The sequence below is a fragment of the Cryptotermes secundus genome, unplaced genomic scaffold (genome assembly GCF_002891405.2).
Source record: "Cryptotermes secundus unplaced genomic scaffold, Csec_1.0 scaffold184, whole genome shotgun sequence".
In the NCBI taxonomy this organism is placed as follows: domain Eukaryota; kingdom Metazoa; phylum Arthropoda; class Insecta; order Blattodea; family Kalotermitidae; genus Cryptotermes; species Cryptotermes secundus.
The window spans coordinates 707,594-730,322 of NW_019725839.1; the positions used below are offsets into that span (position 1 = coordinate 707,594).

General features: G+C 41.1%; 2 protein-coding genes across 2 annotated transcripts; one reads left to right on the forward strand and one right to left on the reverse strand.

The window, feature by feature from the left end:
* Positions 1 to 292: 292 nt before the first annotated feature.
* LOC111863571 (membrane protein FAM174A) lies at positions 293 to 4,659 on the reverse strand. The gene is made up of 2 exons (XM_023850004.2): positions 3,642 to 4,659; positions 293 to 1,680 (listed from the first exon to the last, which is right to left on the reverse strand). Exons 1-2 carry the CDS (start codon positions 4,091 to 4,093, stop codon positions 1,539 to 1,541), a joined length of 594 nt encoding a protein of 197 aa, XP_023705772.1. The 5' UTR covers positions 4,094 to 4,659; the 3' UTR covers positions 293 to 1,538.
* Positions 4,660 to 5,455: 796 nt separating this feature from the next.
* LOC111863578 (F-box only protein 33) lies at positions 5,456 to 19,522 on the forward strand. The gene is made up of 7 exons (XM_023850024.2): positions 5,456 to 5,868; positions 9,470 to 9,704; positions 10,765 to 10,916; positions 12,151 to 12,271; positions 12,668 to 12,854; positions 14,043 to 14,182; positions 16,489 to 19,522. Exons 1-7 carry the CDS (start codon positions 5,465 to 5,467, stop codon positions 16,621 to 16,623), a joined length of 1,374 nt encoding a protein of 457 aa, XP_023705792.1. The 5' UTR covers positions 5,456 to 5,464; the 3' UTR covers positions 16,624 to 19,522.
* Positions 19,523 to 22,729: the final 3,207 nt, after the last annotated feature.

The following is a 22,729-nucleotide window of genomic DNA, read 5'->3' on the forward strand; positions in this document are numbered from 1 at the left end:
TCAGAAGTGATTTTCTGACATTTAAATAATGACACGCCTATACCTCAATTTGTTTCTTTATGAAGCAGAAACTCGCATATAACACATGAGGATAGTTCAAATTAAGCCCATTTGGGGACTCTTCTGCATAAAGGAAGAGAGGTGCTGTGGCAGGAAACCCACTAACACACCACCTTATTGGTCCACTGGCCTGCTGTGGGAACCACTGTACCACCAAACATCTGAACTGTCACAAAAGCCGTCTGAGTAAATAATTAAAGACAGGAGAATGTGGACAAATGACACAACTCAAAAGCACAGTCAGCTCCAATTAACTGACAAAGGATATTTTAATTCTGGTGTAAAAATACAATCAAAGCAAGGTTTAACACAAACAATTCTGCTTTTCGGTCAACTACAAAAAAGAAAAAAAAAAGATGTGGCTGTGAAGATATGGCCTTCATCTTCAGGACCAACTGGTGACCCAAGTAAGGAGCCACCAGAACTCTGCTCATCTTACTCTTTCAACCTGAAGATGGAAGCGGTATATTTCTCCAAAACAGTCATGAACTTCTACAGGCTCCATGGCACTACATTCTGAATGTGGACACCTGCCTACATTTCAAGCTCTCTACTGTTCAAATTGGAGACCACATTACATTTTCCAGTGCCACTGCCACAATCTCTCCTTTGTGTGGACTTCCCTGTGTTAAACGCTGGACTTAAGCTATGTACACAGTAAATAAATGCAGCAAACATTGCAAGAATCACATTGCTGCTAGGCATAAATGCGTAAAAAAATAAGAAACTAAATAAAACCATGTGTGGCCATTTGTAGAAGTGGACATTTTGAAACAGGCTTCAATTAAAGCCATAATATTGGATGTGACACTGCTAGACAACAGAGACATAGCTGGGAAGGCATGTGATCGGCACCATCCAATGATCCATGGAATGGAATGCAATGTAATGTAATGTCATGAGCCACCTGCAGTTGTATGTTAGCAGTTTTAATATGTACATACCGCAATCAACCAAAATTCCCACACCCAAAACTTAATGACACAGACACATAATTTGCCACTCTCCTGAAAAACAAATGCCTGACTTATACAGCCCAAGGGGTTGTGCTTCATTTCTCATGGCCTGTAACTGATATGTCACTTCAGCTTTCAAGGTTTAGCTGCATCATGTGTTGAAGCTGTTCCTGCAATTGAAGCTGCCACGTTCTGGGTGAATAAGCCCAATGGAAAACACTGTCTTATATACAATAAGTGGTGCTAAACCAATGAGAAGGGACCATACGGTTAAAGAAAAAAGGGCTAGAGGAAAATTGGTGAAATAAAACTTCACTCAGTTTCTACCTGTCTTCAGAGTTGAAGTGCTGAGGGCATCTGATTTTTCTCATGGCTTCCCTGATGATGTAAACTCCATTCACGTTGAACAAGGCATCTTCAAAGTAGGTCACAATGTTGGAATGCCTTGCTTAAAGCCCATCCTGCATTGTGTTTGTGCAAGCAGATTTATTAGGGGTAGGCCATGATCTTGTGCTCTGACTGTCAAGGTCGAGATCTGTGTGAAGACATTTCAAACAAAGTTGTATCTTCTTCTTCTTCCTCTGCCCCTAATGGCGTCAACTCAACATCTTCTCTACTCGCCAGGATCCCATACTTTCTAACAGCAGACTTCCTACGTCTCAGTCTGAAAGTACAAATGACACTGCAGTTCAGTGTGATGTGGCACTTCAAGCTTCAGAACAACTCTGCAATACAGCGGATCACTGAGGCGTTCAGTAAACAACATGAGCCTAACAAAACATAACCTAACCTAACTCAACCTCATGCTGAATGAACATTTCTTACAGAAATAATTCACTTACTGTGCTCATGGCAGCACACACGGTAGCGTAGTTGGTTGTGGCACTATACTACAAGTCGGAAGGTCACAGGTTCAATTCCCAATGAAGTCATTATATTTTCCAATTGACCTAATCCTTCCAGCCACACCATCCTCTGGGGTCACCTCAGCCTCTAACAGAACTGGGTACCAGCAACATTCCCGGCAAAGAGCGGCCAGCACGTAAGGCTGACAACCTCACCGCCATCTATGAGCCAACTGTATAGAAAATGTGGGAGCCTTGATGTCTCACAACCCTATGGGCCTCCATGGCCTGTTACAGAAATAGCTTTACATTTTTAGTGTATTCATGGCTTATTTAACAATGCAGTCGGTAGGTTAGAATGTACAGTGTTGAGTGGTGGGATGACTGCTGAATAATAAACAGGAAAGGATTTGGAAAGAAGCAGCCATAGCCTAAAATGAGGATTATCCCAGCATTAACCTGCAGGGATTCAGGAAACCACAAAAACTTGTTCTGATACTCAATGTCCTAGGTGAAATTCAAACTGGGGACCTTCCAGATATAAGCCACAAGTGTTACCACTTAGCAAACTTACTTGTTCAAACAAATCTGAAAAAAAGTTGTCCCTGTGCTTAATTAATTAAGCACTATGCCATAAAAACATTTGGGGGAGTGAAGGTATAGCTCCAACATTCTTGTCAGCACCAGATGATGCTGGGTGGTCAACTTCATGCCCTGGCCACTTTACCTCATGGAAAGAGCCAATGGTTCCCATTCGATAGGAGGTTGGGTGGGCCCCAGAGCCAGTCTGGATGCTGTGAAGAAGAAACAAACTCTTGCCCCTGTGGGGATTCAATTTCTGACTGTCCTGTCTGTAGCCCATCACTTTACTGACCGACCTATTCTGACTCCCCACAGAAACATATAAGTACATCAAAATGACAGCAAAGTTTGTTACAATGTAAGTAATACAACTACAAACGTCTCGAGTCTTAGCAGTGTAACCACGAGTGACATAAGTAAGGGGTCAGTCACTGTATTACAAAAATGTAACAGGTATGTCATTTGGTTTGAGCACAGGATCTACACAATGCAACAGGATGCTGCAATGTAATATTGGGTACTATTCTATCATAATATTTGTCAAAAATAGTAAAGTATTTAACCTTTCAAAGGACAGTGACTTCAGGCATCAAAGGAATACAAATTTTCAAGGGAGATGCTATCACCTGGCACATAAATTGCTAGCATAGAGCACAGTTGAGGTTGAATTTCATAGATCCTTCTTTCAGTTAAACCAAAAGATGTAGCCCATAATACAAAAACAGAATCTCATTTCATATACAGATACTCATAAACCTTAATAATTTTTCAACAGAGGTAAAATCATCTATAGAGTAAGCCTGAGTTAAGAAGTCTCATTTACTATGTAAAGCATTATGCTTCTTCCATCACATGCAAAAAAAAAGCATAAAAGCCAACCCCTTTCAAAATAATTCCTGTCACAGTGTCACAGGCAAAACGCAGCACATCCTGCTCACTGTGGTACAGATGGGCACATGGCCTGAAAACATTGAGCAGAATGGTTCATAAGTGAAAACTATACCTAGACACCCAACTGGTTTATAATCAAATTGTAAAATTAATCCAACCGCTGCACTAAAGTCACGTCACTGCTTGGAAATAAACTTCTACAGTTCTAAAAACTTTAAACTGGAATACATATTTGAATGAACAATATTCTAACATTTCTGATAGCAGTATTTTGTTATGAACGCGGTATTTCAATGGATTCACTCACCTGACAGTTCTCACAACGATGTACATAACAACAATAGCTCCTACACCAACAAACACATAAAATGCTCTGACGAATGCTCCAGTGCTGATAATTTTTCGAGAAGGCTGCACGGTCTCTTGATATGCCCTTGAAGATGAATTATCAACCTGCTCTGACACTCCCGCATTAATGCTTGTTCTATTTTTTGTGACCCTCGCCCTATCTATACCATTTACTGGCAAACCTGCACTCTGATTTGTTGATTCAATGCCATTACTTGGCCTATTTTGTGGCACTGCAGCTTCAGTTTGCTTTTTCTTCTGTGCTGCAGTTTCATGCTTCTTAACATCCGTCTTTTCCTCTGCGGAGTTGTCTTTACCATGAACTTTGTTCTCGGATATAATTAAACACTGTACCAAGAAACATAACACAATTATCCACATCACATTTGTGTACCCGGAATGCAAACGCATTTTTCTTAGCTCTCAACATTTATCTTATTCACTTCTTCATATATTTCTTTACTAGTCAGATAACCGCTAACGGGAATATCAACTTCTTACACAACTACACGCAATTCGTCAAGCCTCTACACCGCATCCACCTGTCACGTACACCGCGCATGTAAGGAACACATCACCAAACTCGGAAAGAAACCTGTTGGTTTGTAACTGTTGCAATCACTAAATTCGCGTGAATGAGCGTCATCAGCTCTTTGCCCACATAATTTTGTAGTTTTGACAGTTAGCTGTGTCGGTTGTGGCAGCATAAGGGATGCTGTATACCCCTTGCCCTTTTAGAGGCCATTTCTTCTCCACGAACGTCCAATACATTCGACTCCCACTGCCATCTGTAACGATCTGTAATTAGTGGGAGCTTGAAGCAGCTATTTGAAGTTCATCCATGTATCACCCAAACAAAATCATCACACGTGCCTATTTTATAGACACTACTCCACAAAACATTAACACTGCTGTTGCTGCCATCAGCTGACAAGAGAGAAGAAAAGGGAAAGATCCACTTCTGTATTGCCGCGGCCTGACCATTGCCGACGTATTTGGCGCTGCTTGGTTTTCATCACAAGATCCGTGCAAACTTAAATATTTACACACCGAGACTTTACTATACTTACTTACAATGTGGCCACGCCATAGCTCAAGCGGTTAGTCGGTGGCTTCCCTTCGCGGCGGCCCGGGTTCGATCCCGGGTCTGGTCAAGTGAGATTTGTGGTGGACAAAGTGGCGCTGGGGCAAGTTTTCTCCGAGTACTTCGGTTTCCCCTGTCAATCTTGATTCCACCAATTGCTCCACAATCACCCTCACCTATCTTATGGGGCTGGTACAATAGGCCAGAAGTGGCCATAGTACATGGGACTTAGTCCCACCCCATTAGCAATAAAAAAAAATACTTTCAATGTGGACAAACGTTCGAGAATGTGCTTGGGAGTAGAAGAGATGTGTTACTTCTATGGCTTTTCTGCGAGGTCACACCAAGGAAACTGGCAACCGCAACGCAATCGGAATTTCCGAGAATTGTTACGGCAACGCAGTTTTCTCTATTTGCACCGCTCCATTCAGTAACATGTGTTCAACTCCGAATGATAACCGCTGCGGTTGCGTTGCGGTTGCCAGTTTCCTTGATTTGCCCTCGCCATTAGATGGCGATGAAATTGCCAATGAGAAGCATTGACCATGTACGAAAATACCTCCGAAGGCCAAGGACTGAACTAATCCATTTCACAGTTATGTGTAATTCTGCGTGAATACAGTGATCCATGGTAACTACCAAGTCTACCACAACAATTTTACAGTGGCATTATGGGCGATTGTGAGCACTGGGTTAGTATGGCGGCCGATGGCAGCTGTTGGGATAATTTGCCTAGTGTTATTTTAATAGAGGTCTTTTCTTATTTACCCCAAGAAGACAAAATTCGAGCGTCGTCAACATGCAAGCATTGGAGATATGCATTATATCACCCAAATTTTTGGCAAACGATACATTTCAAAGCCAAAACAAAGGATCAGAATAGTTTGTCACGGACACGGTATCTTACTGATTGTTTTGCAAAGAAGTTACGCAATGCCATTGTTAGTTTTGATTCGATGGACCCGTTATGTGTTCAAGAAGCTACAAGAGTTTTGCAGAAGATTTGTGATAATGATCATTTGAGACGTCTCATGTTAATGCCCAGCCACTGTCGTTTTGAATGTCCTGGAAGAATTGATGAACAAAAACAGTTCTTCAAAAAGTAAGTTTTTGACAGTTGTTTCATGACATATGTCAGGCTGTAAAGGTGCTGTGGCGACAAAATCATTAAAGTGCTTTGATGTTAGCGCGAGTTGCTGTCAGTTATTCAGTAACTGCGGTGGCAAATTACTTTTCTTGCAGATTCCCTCAACATTTTTAATAAAAGGGGAGACAGCTGCCTCAGATGTTGAATATTCATGGATCAGTGATGTTAGGCAGATGAAAATACATATATCATCATTATTATCATTTGCAAAACAGCCGTTTTTGAGCCTTAACCTTCCTTAGAAAATTCCACCAGATTAGTCTATTCCAGGCCTAAAATCAATACAAAGTCTGTCGAGTGTAACAATGTTTTTTAGGTCACTTCTTTCTCACTCTTGCCCTACATGTTTCGGTTTTAGTAAAACCATCTTCAGAGGCACATGGTACTAACAAGAAAACACTGGCATTGTTTAACTGTACACAGTATATATGCTGTGTGGGCACTGCTACAAATGTCGATGTGTAAAAGCACAACACTAGCTTGGAGTACTGAATGCACGTACAGAATGCACGTTCAACCTTCGCATTCAATCCGAAGTTGCCCTCGCGTTAAAACATCACTATTAAAATATTTAAAAAATATTTAAAAGTTTAAGACTTTTGAAGTAAAATATAAAAATGTACAGTACACAACACACAACGCACAGCAATAATCCAACTACAAGCCAATACAACCTCAAGGCATCTCCCAACATCGGGATAAATTAAGAAGCAGCCTAACATTTTTATATTTTACTTCAAAAGTCTTAAACTTTTAAATATTTTTTAAATATTTTAATAGTGATGTTTTAACGCGAGGGCAACTTCGGATTGAATGCGAAGGTTGAACGTGCATTCTGTACGTGCATTCAGTACTCCAAGCTAGTGTTGTGCTTTTACACATCGACATTTGTAGCAGTGCCCACACAGCATATATACTGTGTACAGTTAAACAATGCCAGTGTTTTCTTGTTAGTACCATGTGCCTCTGAAGATGGTTTTACTAAAACCGAAACATGTAAGGCAAGAGTGAGAAAGAAGTGACCTAAAAAACATTGTTACACTCGACGGACTTTGTATTGATTTTATGTATAATAGTGTAACGGACCAAAATGAAACAATTCAAAATAAACCAGGCCTTTTAGTTTGCCAGGTTGAATTGACCATCTGATTTCCTTGCAATTCACAGCAATTCTATTTTCTCAAGCAGATCCCTGCATCCAGCCTCTCTGACATCTCAGTACATACTGTCTCTTATGCTCTTTGTGATAAAAAACAAACAAATTCATATTAAATTCAGAGATTTATAGAATAAATACCAGACAGCAAAATAATATCCATCAGCCTCTTGTAAATTTGAGTAAATACCAAAAGGGAGTTTACTGTTTAGGAACAAAGGTCTACAATAATCTACCACAACATATTAAGGATATATCGAGTGACACTAAGAGTTTTGAGGTACAATTAAAACAGTTTTTATATTTACATTCTTTTTATTCTTTATAGGAATAATTTGGTTATAAATCTTTTTAAGATGCGAGTAACTGTCTTGCTTTACAATTAAAAGAAGACAAGATTGTCAGTCTGTGTTATGGTTTTTAGTTGCTTATTTTAGATTACACAATCTTTATATCACTGTGTACTAGTCTTTATTTCAATTTATTATATAAGTAATGTATGCTATACAGAACTCATTAATGACATTGTGTTTTAACTATCGAATTTTTTTTTTATTTCATTCTGGTCCCGTCACACTAACAATCACAAAGACAAAAACAACTCCATCCAGTGTGACTATTTAAGTTTTACCACTTGAAAACTCAGCACCCTTGCATGTATCGATCCTTACGGATCATCTAGAGTTCACAACAGGTGTTCTGATTGTTAAATTACATACACACACAATGCCTGGAATACACAATATACACAATATTCAACTTTTCACAATCACAGCAGCGTTCCTGGTATTAAAACTTTTAAGTTTTTTTTTTTTAATTTGTTGTTTAAGTTAAAATTTATAAACCAAGCAGGTTCTATTGTCTGAACCTTTGTCGCCTGTTTATCTTGAGAAGGAGATTCTTAGTATTGTCTGTGTTTGTTCATGACTTGCTGTGTTGTTTGCACTTAAACAACAAAGTTTTTAAAGAACTTGTGTGATTGCGAAAAGTTGAATATTGTGTATATTGTGTATTTCAGGCATTGTGTGGATATGCAATTTAACAGTCAGAACACCTGTTGTGATAGTGGTTTCCGAATAAGTATTGATGTTTCCTCTGAAGATGATCCGTAAGGATTGAAACATGTAGAGGTGCTGAGTTTTCAAGTGGTAAAACTTAAATAGTCACACTGGACAGAGTTGTTTTTGTCTTCATTTTTTAATTTTTAATTAATAGACTTGTATACAACTATACAAATTGTATATGGTTTTCCATTACTTTTACTACTAAAATTAGCTTATTTATTATATTGTGTACGTTTATCAGTATTTTATTACAAATGTGTATGCTGTTGGATGACAACTGTAATTCTTAGTTGCGACTGTAACTAGGATGATCTCCACATCCGCATGAGAATGTATTCTCGACAGGATTTATGGAAGGTGAATAAATGAAATGAAGCCCCCAACCTGGAGAACCAAGTCCCTGTATTTATGCCCCTAGTGACAGGATGGCACAGTTATGCACCCTTGCATTGGGTCCCTTTTTTGTTGCCTTCTATGAATCACAGGGCTCTGATGAAGGAGGTATTCTAACCTGCCTCCACATTTGAAGAAAATACATATAGCCGAGCCACTAGTACCTGCGCCTCGTCCTTTAAGCTTGAAATTCCTATTACAATGTTGAAAGGGTATAATAGCCTGGTGCTTATCAAAGCCCAGCAGAACTCTTTCAAGCAGGAGGTGAAATATTATGTTCTGAGGTCCATAAACTCTTTAATTCTATTTGGAATTGGGGAAAAATTGCCTCAGCATAGAAGTCTGTTATTGTACAGATTTACAAAAATGGTGATAAAACTGAGTGCAGTAATTATTGAGACATATCACTTAAACAGCTTCATGCATCATTTTTCAGTGCCCCTTGCTGAAGGTTAAGTTCATGCATAGATGAAATTATTATTATTGTTGTTATAATGGGGATCATCATCACGGGCTTTGATATGATAGATAACTATTGATCAAATTCTTTAGATTTGTCAGATACCAGAGAAAAATAAGGGTACAGTGAGACAGCACATCCACTATTCATAGATTTCAAGAAAACCCATCATTCAGTTAGGAATGAAGTAATGTATGGTATTCATTTATGTTGGTATACCCATGAAATTGGTTATGCTAATTAAAATGTATTGAAATGAAGCCTTTATTGAATTCCATACTTGTAAAATTTGTCTGATACGATTCCAATCGAGAATAGTCTGAAACAAGTGGATGCTTTAATGTCATTGCTTTTTTAATTTACTTTAGAATATACCATTAGGAAAGTCCAAGAAAACCCAGGTGAAACTGGAAATGAATGTAGCTGTCTCAAAATTTGCATGTGTCTGTAACCTGTCACTCCATTGTTACATTATGTTGGCAGACATGTGCTGAAGCCAGTAAGAATGCTCATAGAGCAGTGTCGGAGGTTGGAGGCCTTGAGCCTGGGCTGCTCAGAGGAATTGACGGTATACGTTGGTGCTTTCCTGGATTTGCTGGCCCGCCACCAAGCTTGCTCACTGCGCTCCTTGGGTCTTGCTTCTGTTAAGGACGACCCTGACGACTACCTGTTGCTGGATGTGGACCCAGCTCTCTTCCGCTCCTTTCAGATGCTGCAGGTAGGCTTCTTGCAGTGCAAGTAGCTGTTCTTTGTTGTGACTAGATCCCTGGGGCCACTTTTATATGTCTGTTTCATGCGTAGTGCATAACGTTGGGACTTGTGCTGCACCTGTATATGTGTGTCTTAACATCACATCCCTTACAGTGCACAATTGAGTTCTATACAGAACATGATTGGAAGCAGTAGTAGAATTTATTTTTCACTTGTTTACTGTCCACCATGCAACAATATCAACATTTAATATTAAGTCCTTTTAAAATATCTCACTGCACTACATGCTTTGGGTTATGTGGCCATTATCAGGTGCATTTACATTCACGGGAGCTGCTTGGCCTTTTGCACCACTGCAGTCAGTGTTTTCATGCAGTGATAAACTTTAAATCTTGATACTCTTGCTTGGTAGATGGCAAACAACTGAAAAATAAATTCTAATACCAACAACAAGATGATAAGCTGCAACATCGGGCATAGTAGTTCTCCCTCGGTTGTTCAGGTATATTTATCACAAAATTCAAATATAATTAAGTTTTCTCATGAAATCATGTCATGCAAAAATGTAATCACACAATAAAATTTACAGCTTACTGAACTTGGAACATTTCCACACCATGTTTCAGTGTGGTGAATGTTTAACGGAATATGAAGATGAACAATTTCCAACTGTCCAGTGTGATATCTGTGATGCGATTGCTTGCGACAGTGGATCATTAATTGCAGTAAATTGTCTTCAAGACCAGTGACATATCAAAATGGCAACAAATACATTTGGTACAACTTTTGACACAGTTTTCAAGGAAGACTGCCTCCTCCCTGAAGATCGAAGCAGCAGATCCCTCTCAAACTGTAGCAGCCATCTACCATACAACATGATGTCACAACCCAGAGACCATAATCTTAATATTTAATATCGTTACAGCTTCAGATCTCATAACAAAAGAATCGGTCGTTCCTTCCCATCTTTGCAAAGTAAATTCATGACAGGTGCCAGCATGAAACTACATGTAATGTGCCGTGGGCTGGCACTGGTCCTAGTGACAATATTTGCCTTTTTATCTTAGGTTCTGAGTGTGGACTATGACTATGTGAGTGATAGTATGTTGGCAGCCCTTAGTGAAGTTCGATTGGTTCGATTCATCATTCATGTTCACGGGATTGAGGAAACTCATCCTGGGACCTCTGATGGAGGATGGACCAACTTTGTGCACCAAAAGTGAGTAGCCATCATGTGGCCATTAGTTGTGCATATTCCTTGTTGCTAGAGCACGAATTTAGCAAAATCTTAACAAAGGACTGCCACGTTTGTTAGAATAAATATCACGGTATTCCTCAGTTCACATCAACAGAAGTTGGCAAGTATGTGCACTGTTACGTATTTCCTAGTTTGTTGTTAATAATCGTCATGCCATTTCTCATTTCATAAGAAGAAGCAGATTGATTAAATAGACCAACAAGTAAGGGAGGAGGTGACAGAAGAGTCGAGGAAAGCATAATGAGGAGCTCCATAATCTGTACTTATCATGAGGTACTGTTGTTGGACTGCTCAGGGGGGAGTCTTAAGGAAATGGGCTGTGGACTATATCTGTAAGAGCTGACATTTCATAACAGTGAAGATTCATGTTGCACTTTTTTTAAATTATGGATTCTGTCTTGTGGACTGGGAGGTGGCTACAAATGTTTTGAAGGAATATACTGCCTCCATCTTCAGGGTACCCACCTACCAGTCTACAACACGGTGTCATAACTCAGAATAGGGTACAGATGCAGAGTCTTGTGAACATGTTATAATGAACTGTCAGGTTGGAATTTCTTGGTTCCGAGCGAGGCACTCTTCAGCTTCGCAAGGTGGATTCCACTCTCTTGAGCTAGTTGAGCTGAATGATTGGCATTAGTTTGGAGGGGACCCATTGGCACACAAAACCTTTTAATTGTATGAGCAGATAAATGGACAGCTGCCTTATTTACTAGTTAAGTTGTAAGCCCATCAGTAAATCAGTCAGTTGTGTGGTACAACATGCTGGCCAATTTCTGTTTGGAGTGTGTTCTTCTTCCTTCTGCCTACCTGTCCATCTATCTCCATCTTCCACAATTTTCCCATATGTTTTGCTTTCCTTCTGTGTTGACATTTTTCCTAACCTCTGCCTCATCTTGATGTATGTCTTCCTCTTTGGCATCTTCCTTTTACTTACACGTTCAGCACATTCTTCTGGACTCTCTGTTTCCACTCATTCACAGAACATGTCCATACATTTGTTATTTTTTTACTTGTCATAAAAGGTATTACAACAGGTTCATTCTCACTATGAACAACGGAGGGTGGGTACCTGGTGTTACATTCGCGGAAGGATAGGGAAGGTGTATTTGAGAATCATTGCCTGATCTGGCAAATCTTGAACCTAGATGTGAACACCTTGTCTGGTGAGTCCTAAGGCAGCATCTTGTTGCAGTGCAAACTGTGAGCTGCGACTCACGCTCATCCACTCTTATGAAGCTGTGGACATCCTGCATTCCGACATTCTGAAACCATCAATGCCACTCACCCATCTGAAGGCTTTCTTCTGTGAGCAGGTACGTTGGCACAGAACTGTATTTGTGTAAGGGGTTTGAACATTGTTGTCACTTAGGTAAGGGGAAGAAGACCAAAGAGGGCTCTGACGAGAGTATGTGCATCTAAAAGAGAGGAAGTAGCAGGAGAATAGAGAGAATTACAAAATAAGGAGGCTGGAGTGGGCAGGACATCTGGCACACCTTGAAGAAATGAGAAGTTACACACAAAGAAAGAAACAGCTTGTGAGATCTATTCTGGGATGGGAGGTTAATGCTAATATGATTCTTAGAGAAGGGGGCTGTGAGAATGTGTAATAGATTAGATTGGCCGTTGAATGGCTTTTATGAATGTAGTGATAAACCTTTGGGTTCCACAAAAGGCGAGTAATTTCTTGAGCAGCTGAGTGACTGTTTCAGCTGAACAGTGGTGCCTTGCATCGCCTCTCCAGCTGGTACACACACAGCCTGCGCTCTCTGTGGTGGGTCGACTCGCTAGGGTCGGCCGCTGCCTACTCCCTCATGCAATCGTCCACTGAGGAGCAGCCGGATCCTCTGGTGATGGCTGCTTGGAGGTGCTCCAATCTCGAGGAGATCATTCTGCTAGGTTGGTACCCCGTCCCCAAGGTGGCAGTGAGTGTTGTGATCCCCTGTTTTAGTCTCCATAGCAGTACTGATAAGATACTGGTAACACTGATCGTCATATTGTTCGCATCTTCAGGTTTTGGGAGCCTGTGTCCTAATGTTTTAAGTTCATCTTGCAGGGATTTAGCTGGATCATATGTTGAAGCTGTTCCAATGTTTTGACATGTGCTGCTAGTCACCATCTTCAGCTTGAGTGCAGGGCAGGACAGAGAAGATGACCCAGTCAATCCATTCACCTTTCAACATAACATACCCTGAAGATGGCAACAGAAGTTTGTGCCGAAACTATGGAAGGGCTTCAACATAAGATGCAACTAAGCCCTGTAACCTGAAGTTGTACATTGATGTTAGTATAACAGGTGGGCTCAAACATAGGGACTCCTGAATACTGACGATAGTACCGCCTCAGTGATTTTGGGGTATCATAGTAGCCCTTTGTACAATAAGATCTGAAGTCCAATTCCAAATGTAATTTGTAGGGTACTCAGTCATAAACATATGTACAAAACCTGTATAAAAGCAGTTTAATATGTCATAAGTTACAAAAATGTTAACACTGTAAAGACTTTGAGGTTATATCTGACAGGTTTAGTGCAGTCTGGACGTATACTGGTGCAAATCACGAAAAGCAGTGTGTCACTGCAGTGCCTGCAACCTTACTGTGAACATTGAAGCTCTGCAGGGAAGGGGGACCATATAATATCTGCACAGAATTTTTGTTTCTTTTGGTATCATTTCCATTTATACATGTCAGTGGATGAAAAGGCTCGATCCACTCCCTTCTTCTTCCCTGCAACCTGTCCTACATTCCTTGCCCATCTTATGCAGGATTGTCCTGTAGGTCTCTTTCCAATGTCATCCTTAGTGTCCTGTTTTGTTCTTTCTATTTGCATGGCCAAGCCATTCACAATGAATGTTGAAATTGTGATCTTGTGGGATGTGGCATTATGTGTTTTGATTGATAGATTTCAAAGGGAATCTGCCATCCCCATCATCATGGTAGAAGGGGGGGGCAGTAGGGTACTCTGAAATATTCATACCTGTCTACCAGAATACACGGCATCACACCCTAGAGAATCAATTGTATCGATCACTCTCACATGTTATGGTGAGAGTTTCCACTTCTCATGTGAGGCGGGAATTTTTTCAGGCTACAAGTATTATGTGGACAACCTGGTGGCCATTGCCAGACTGCGGGGTCACAGCCTCAAGACGCTGCACATTGCAGCCCAAGACATTCTGTATGATGGGGCAGAACCGGGCATTGATGAGGAGCTTTCCTTGCAGTTTGTGAGTAGTACATCTGCTCTGTGGTGAGCACAGCCTCTGGCTCTCCCTCTCGCCCCCCCCCCTCCTCTTACACACACACACACACACACACAGACGCAAGTCATTGTAGGGCTTCATTTTGTTGAGTTACTTTCACTCCTAACAGATGGCACATTAATGAAAAATATACATGACAAATTATGTTTATAACAAATATTGGTTCGTTCACTATAGAAAGTCACAGAACAACAAACTGAACACACATCTGGACCCCAATCCATAGTGTTCATTCAGAAATCCAAGGGGAAGAAAATATCAGTGTCATATGTTTGTTAATGACAGTGATCCTGGGACCCTGGCTTTGTAGAAGGAAACAGAATTCAGGTAATAGGGTAGAAGTGTGGCGCATGGGCCCCTTGTCACCACAGCATGGCAGTGACTGGCGGTTTTGGAGGGTTGCTGCAGCACGTATGTTGAATAACAAGTCACTGACTGCCGACAAGAAATTGGGTATGCAGTTTGCAGAGTGGGCACAAGGGCCCAACAGCTGATGGTGTTCCACAGGGAGCTGCATGACGTTCATGTCCCACAAACTGAAGAAGTTCGGGAACGGCATCTGAGAATGTACATGAAATGGAATTGGTAAACAATTTAACATCCTGCCATCAGATGGCAGAGACAGCTTCTGTAGTTACGTCACTGTCAGTGGCCTCCGTACTCTAGGGGTAACATTCCCACCTCATGACTCAAGGTATGTGGGTTCAGACCCAGTGGAGGTCGTGGAATGTTTAAGGGCGGAAAAATTCAGGGAACAAATCCTCCGGGAGGGACTTTTAAGCTGTGGGTGCCGTGTCGTAGATTTACGGCATGTAAAAGATCCTCATGTCTCTAGGAGACCTCTGAGCAAAATTAGGCAAAAAGTTTCCCACCCAAGTAGTTTCCAATGCCTCCGGTAGATGGGGGAAGCATCGGGTACCAGTGCCAGAAGAGGGCTGACCTCGCTGGCAGAGCTGGGCTGATAGCGAGCACCTGTACTGGTAGGGTATGGCGACAGTAGAAATTAAAAGGGGACGTACAATAGACTACTAGTCGCGGTGCATGGGGAAACCCACCCCCTCCAAAGATAATAATAATAATAATAATATTAATACCTCTGTCTGTCATCCCCTACACACAGTAATAGAAGTGGTAAGTTGCCAAAATCACTATTGCAGGAGGCCAGACATAGCATCTAAACAGGAAAATTGCAGTGTTGGCCATCACATGAAAGTGGACAGATAAGAATTCACCTGTTAAAGACTGAATTTCTTCTAAATACACGTAATATATAAAAATTCAGTTCGTACCTCACAGGAAACACATCATGTCTCTGCTACACAGCCCAACTGGTTACTGCTGTTTATTGTGAGAACCGCACAGAGCACAGAAATTCGCCCTGGGGGGATTTCAGGTTTGTATGTTACAGCATATATTGTCACGATTTTAGAGTGACTAGAGACAGAGTTTGGATTGGTAATTGGATGTACTGAGCTGTTACAGAACGTAAATATAAATAAATACGACAGTCTCACTGAGTTACACACTCCAAAGATCACTGTAACTAGAGGACACGTAGTCTTCTCGGTCTTCCCTGGCTGTTGCTCAGTAGCAGCTTCCAGCAGCTTATGTTCCCTTCACTCTGGGTTCCCAAACTCTCCCTGGCCTCAGCTGCAGCAACTCTGAACTAACTAACCAGCTGGCTTACTCAGTAGCTCATCAACCAACTAACTGAACTCCTTCATAACTGTCCAGCTTATAGCATCTTGGCATGGACTGAACAGAAAACACCGTTATACACTTGCTGTTTATGGGCCATTGCCTGGCTATATGTTTTGCAGTCATTGCCTAGCAACAGGTCTACATGCCACAAAATAGTAACAACCACTTGGGCTTAAAGGGTTAAGTTCAGCAATCAAGTTAGTTTTGTGATATGGAAGCATGTTAGAATACCTCAATCGAATCATAGCCCTGCAAGTTGCAGAAAGTGACAAAAAGGAACCCAGTGCCTGGGGGTATAACTGGGTCACCCTGTCACTGGTAGACATAAATACATGAATCTGGTCATCCATGTCTGGAGGTTGGAGGTGAAGCTGAGGACTTCTCTATATAAAAAAAAAGTTAAAAAACCCATAGAAGTGAAAACTGGATGCAAATCTGGCAGAATCTTTAGTCACCGCCTTATTTTGGAGAGGAGGTTTATGCGCCCCAGTGACCTGGAGAGCTATGTTGCCGCGACCATAAGCTCGTGGACATGCATTATGTCAGCTGTACATGTGCTGTTTTTGCAGGAGGTGGGTGAGGCACTGGGCACCATGTGGGCTCCTCTCGCCAACTCACAGCTCCATGATGTGATTCACAATCCAACAGCAGGCGATTCAGACGAATTCATCCTACCAGTTGTTCTGAAGGATCAGGACCTCTAATGACAGCTGTGCAGGTTGCATACAAACCTGGAGTAACCTGTCTGTTGTCTCTGGTAACACAAACACTGACAGAGCTAGATGCAGGAGGGCAACCACTCAGCTCATTCAGCTCACTAGCTTGTGTATAGCAATTTCAAGTACTTTTAAATTAAGCTACAGTAGTAAATTCATGTATATACTATACTATATATATAAATATAAAAATTCCCCCCCTCCCCAACTGCCACAACAAGAATGTGAAAGTTAAGTTCATATTCTGAACTAGTAGAGAGTTTTGTTGTTTTGCATGTAAATATTTTGGACGTAGATCACTACAAAACAGATAGTGTTTTTCCTTAATGGGTTAGTTGTGTGATGCCCCCCCCCCCTCAGGTTAGGATTAGAAACATCAATCCCACAAGTCATTTCCTCTGTTTCTAATGCAGCATGTTTTACTATCAGAATATAATATTACATGAGGCATGTGATCTCAAGTTGTATTGCTCGCCCACATTAAGAGATGGAGCAGATCTCGTTCACTTCAGATGAGACTGAATATTACTGCACATTTACATCTACGCATTTTACATTGTGAGACTGTGTTTGCATTTTGTCGTGATCGTAAAGGGACTCAGTATTTCATGTAGCTGAAAATTTCTAAATCATTCCTGCCATTAGCCCCACAGTAATGAATCGCTTAGTCGAAAAGAAGCGTTACAACTATGGTTGGTTGTTAGTGAAACGCATTTCTTGTAGTGCAACAGAAAGAGCAATTTCTTACCTTGATGGCATTCATTTGTTTTGTTGCGCTAATACAGTGCGATGCAGATGGAGCATGCATGCAGTTGGAAGAGTCGAAACTCCTGCTGTAACTTGGGACAGCTCATAATATGCAAGTACAATCTAGAAAATTCACTGTGTAATTGCAGCATGTGCTTAGAAATCAAAGTGGAGGTTAAGGAATTTCTCTTCTATTTGCTAGTCATTTCATGTGTGTCACAGTGCAGAGTCACGTTTAAGATTAGGGACCTGCAGGAATGACTGTGTGACAATAAACTGAACCCTAGGTTTTGTTATGACATTTGGTGAGAGTGACAGTGCGTCATTATAATTTGGGCTCTGCTGTTTATGTAGTCTTAAAATTATGTAAGATTGAAAATCACAGTTAATATTCAGTGTGTAAGTCTCGATGCCATGATGTGCGCATAGAGTGGGAAGATGGTCACGCAGATGAACTGGCAGCAGAACTCAGCACAATTCATGAACACTCCTTCTGCTCCTGAAATTCGTAAGGGTTTGCGTTGTGTCTAGCAGCCATTATGTATACAGTCAATCTCCTTGTATCTGTAGCGTAGAGGTGTTGCAAGGAACTTTCTATTTTTTCCCATGTCTGGCTTAGATTTTTACAATTCTGTATTTCAGCATCCTGTTGCAAAACTTTAATGAAATTGTCTATGTATCCACAGTCTGTCAATAATGCAACAATTGTTTATTCACCGTTTAACACTTGACGCAACATGTTTTGGCCATAGATGACCATCTTCGAGTGTCTTAATATATCAAAACTGTTACTCTGCTCTAATGTGCGCTAAAACCGCACGCTGCAGTCTGCTTAAAAATAACATAGAAATAATTAAAATCCATTAAATTTTTCTATTAGATTTTTCATTATTTTTGTAAAATCCTATTCCACCTCATAAGGGGCATCGTCCACTTGTTTATAGAGCTATGTAATATTCCAGAAGGTTCATTCCTGCAGCTTGTTTTACTGTATACATCCACTGTTTGCATGTTTACACCACTAGCTTTGTGAACGTACTGCCATGTTCATAGTTATGCAGTTGATCTTTACATTCTTTGACATCCCTTCCAGTAGTTGGTGTACAGGAACAGCAGGTCGCAATTTCCTTCCCACACAGATGCATAGCCAGTAGGAGTGAGGTTGCAGAAAGAAGGAGTGGAAAGGGCTAAAGCAGGAGACCGTTTCAGAAGGAAGAGGGAATGTTGTACTCAGTGCTTGTGTCTCTGTTTCGTCACATAATTCTCTTACTTGAATAACCTGTACACTGGAGTGCCAGAGAATCGTGCAGTTGCTCATTGGTTCGGTACTTAACAATTTTGGCTTCATGCCTAGCTTTTCTTTTCTTTACAAGTGTGGACAGCCAAGCTTTGCTTTGTGTAAAATATGCGAATATGTCAGACTGTAATTTGATACTTTTCCGGCAGTGCAAACCAAAACTGCCCATAGAGTTAGGCAACCTTGGCAACTCTCTGCACAATGAAAACTACCACAATCACTTTTCATGAGTGCACAAAGAAACAGGGTAGAGTTGCTGCATGTGGAATGTTAGTTTCGTATCTTTCGTGACAATACAAGATACATACTTTTCCTGCCATGTATATGGTCTGTCAGTGACTTAAATCCCATGCGGCATCACACAACTAACTTTGCTGTGAGGAGCAAAATGCAGTGTTGTTACTTTGGTGCACAATAAATAACACCACAGACATTGTGTAGTGTGCCTGAACTGTTAGGAGCTGTCACCTGATTACTGGGCAGTTTTTACTGTTAGTCATAGTCAAACATTCCAGAGAAGGACATGTTGTTATTTTTAATAAAGGTGAGATAGAGTGTTGCTGCTCAAAGTTAAATCAAACATCTGTGATATTCATAGGATCTAGTATGCTATGCTGGACGTACTTAGGTTCGGGGGGGAGGCGGGGGGGTCAAAGATTCCAGACATCTGCCAGATTGAATCTTAACCGCTGTGTTCCAAATCATCCTATTGCTTCCAGTAGCGTACCAATCACAGACATCATACTGATGCTGCCTCGTGTGTTATGCAGTTTCTTGTAGTTGGTTGAGGCACTGTGCTACAAGCCAGAAGGTCGCAGGTTCAACTACCAGTGAGGTCATTGGATTTTTCAGTTGGCCCAATCCTTCCAGCTGCACTATGGCCCTGGGGTTGACTCAGCCTCTAACAGAAATGAGTATTAGGGGGTAAAGGGGGCTGGCACATAAGGCTGGCAGCCTCACCACCATCTGTGAGCTGATTGTCTAGAAAATATGGGAGCCTTGACATCTCATAACCCTGTGGGCCTCCACAGCCTGTTACAGGGATAGATTTGTCTTTTTTTTTTTTTTATCATCTCTTCTGTCCTTATGGAGAGGGATCCATCTAATTGCCTGACGTTTGTTGGATCCTGCATTTTATTCCACAGTTTGTCTAAAGACTGGGGTTTAAATTCTGTTATGTTGGCAGAAATGTTCAGTTGAATTTAGTCTCCTTCCACAGTTGCTCCTCTTCCTTCTCCCAGTGGTCTGCAATTTATCCTACTTAGGTCCGTCCAAGCGTCTGGCTTCTCTAAAAGAAGCCTCAATCCGTGATCTTCCAGTCCCTCAGTACCAACATAAAAAATAATATTGATCCCCAGAAATATCTAGAGGGTACAGCAGATAGTGGGAAATGTGAGGAAGAAATTAAGTGTTTGTAGGAGAACCTACTTACGTCCATAGAGCTAGTAGACAAAATAAAAATTCTCTCTTTAATAAGAACGGAGTTCTATGTGAACATCCTGCCAACATTACGGGTCTGACTGTCACTCTGTTTACTGTGTGTTAGCAACATTTAATTGTTTGTTGTAGTTGGGGTGGCAGTCATGGCCAGAACGAGCAGTATTACAATCGGAACGCAAACACAAGCATGCCACAGCAGGCTTATATTTTCATTGTGTCATTCCAAGTTGTACAGGAGCAGAGCGTTATGCAAGCACAAGAAGTGATGTCACTTGGCTCCTGTCACATTATCGCCACATCATTGCAAGTTGTACAGGAGCAGAGCGTTATGCAAGCACAAGAAGTGATGTCACTTGGCTCCTGTCACATTATCGCCACATCATTGCAAGTTGTACAGGAGCAGAGCGTTATGCAAGCACAAGAAGTGATGTCACTTGGCTCCTGTCACATTATCGCCACATCATTGCAAGTTGTACAGGAGCAGAGCGTTATGCAAGCACAAGAAGTGATGTCACATGGCTCCTGTCACATTATTGCCACATCATTGCAAGTTGTACAGGAGCAGAGCGTTATGCAAGCACAAGAAGTGATGTCACTTGGCTCCTGTCACATTATCGCCACATCATTGCAAGTTGTACAGGAGCAGAGCGTTATGCAAGCACAAGAAGTGATGTCACATTATCGCCACATCATTGTAACCTTTCTCATTAAACAGATTGTTTTAATGTTTTTTTTTGGGGGGGGTAGATTATAGTCAGGCATGTTTTTGTTCCACTATTGTTCATACCATTTCTTCTCTGGTCTACCAATAACCCCCTTTCCTTGTGATATATAAAGCCAGGTGGACCTGTCACCTCTCACAGCCTTGTTCTTAAACTCAAAAGTAATGTTTTAATTTTGTATAAAATTAATTTAAAGTCACTATTATGCAGCTGAATGCATTGCAGCTAGCAGATGTCATGTGCACATAGAAACTCCTCCCTCCCCAATACAGAATGTCCAGTAAGAAGCGGCTTGTAAAGACAAACTGCCGAAACTAATGGTAGTCACAGACTTTTCAGATTTGTGTATGAGTGTGAATTTATTGAACCACTATCAAAAATTGTACCCCCCTGTATGGCAGAGCTTCCAGATGTCCCACAGTTTTAGTGTTTTATGCTGCAAAATTGATTGTGAGATTTGAGTTTGTCACAGCATGAAGATGAAGATGAAGATTACAGTGAATCCATGTAGTTCAGTAGGTAGTGGCAGTGCTTCATGAGAACCTGCCATCTTCATGTTCAGAGTACCATGAAGACAGAGGCAGCAGATTTCCCTGAGTCTTTCATAGATGTCTGTTAAGCTGTATGGTGTCAGGTACCAGAAGACCATAACCTTGATACTGAAATTAATTCTGTTACTGCTCGATATCAGTGCTTCACACTGACTGGATCACGACAGGTCCAGCTGTTTGGCCAGTCACAAGGTTAAGTGGAGTGTTGCATACTGCATTTTAATTGACCTGAATAGTAAGAGAAGTGCACTGAATTTCACCCATATTGGAGCCAAGAGACAGTCACTGGTAGGAAAGAAGCTGCTTGTTGATTTTGAAAGTTACTGAACGTTTTATATTATTCTGTCAGTAGCGCTACTGTAAAACGATCTGCTCCTCAAGACTAGAGTGGAACAGCACTCAGTACCTGAACGAGAAGAGTCTCTAGTTGTTTTGTCCGCAACAACAGAGGAGTGGCAGCAGGTGCTTCACTGTCTTTCATTTAGTTCCTTGGTACGTACCCTCAGAATCATTGTTATGTGATCTGTTGTCTCAGAGCTGGTTAAGGCAATAGAGCATTAGAATGACATGTTAGTAATGTGTGCTTCTAGTTCTTAAGAAAGAAAAATTATTCAAACTTACGACTCTGTATTATAACAAATGTATATGCCTTCATGTAAGGAAAAGTAAGCTTGCATTAACAGATAATGTATCATTGTAACTATTGTTGTGTATCTGAAATGTTGTTGGAGAGTATTCAGTTGGCAGCCTTTTGGGTATGACACCATGTAGTCTTGTAGGAGGAAAAGGCTGCTTTTGTCTTTAATGTTGAAGTATGTGCTTGAAGAAAACTTATGGGGACCTGAAAAGGGCCATCTTTTTTCTCACAATTTCACTTTTCGTTCTAAAAATATATTGTAGCCTGGAGAGGGCTGCTTTTTACAATTCAGTTTCCTACCTGTGACAGCGAACATAATAAGTGTGCCACAGTCCCACACACCACCCCCTTCCTTGAGTTTCAGTGACCGTGTACCTTGCTACATGCATGACACTTACAAGACTGCACGTTGTCACAGCGAGACAACCAGAAGCCTCCTCATGTGTGCAAGTTCACAGCAGGTGCAACTGGGATGGTCCGCTGCCCCTGCCTCTGCCTTGGTCATAGATTGAGATCTCCGCAAGTGATGTCACCCTGTTCTAGCACATCTCGTCTATTTTGTTTGCTGTCTTTTGGCTCACAGCAGCTACAGAAGTTCGCCAGGATAACATCGAATTAACTGGGCTTATTCTTGTGTCGGTGTCAGTATATGTGTATGGCAGTGTGCTTTGTAATAATAGTTCCTAGTGTGTAACAGATA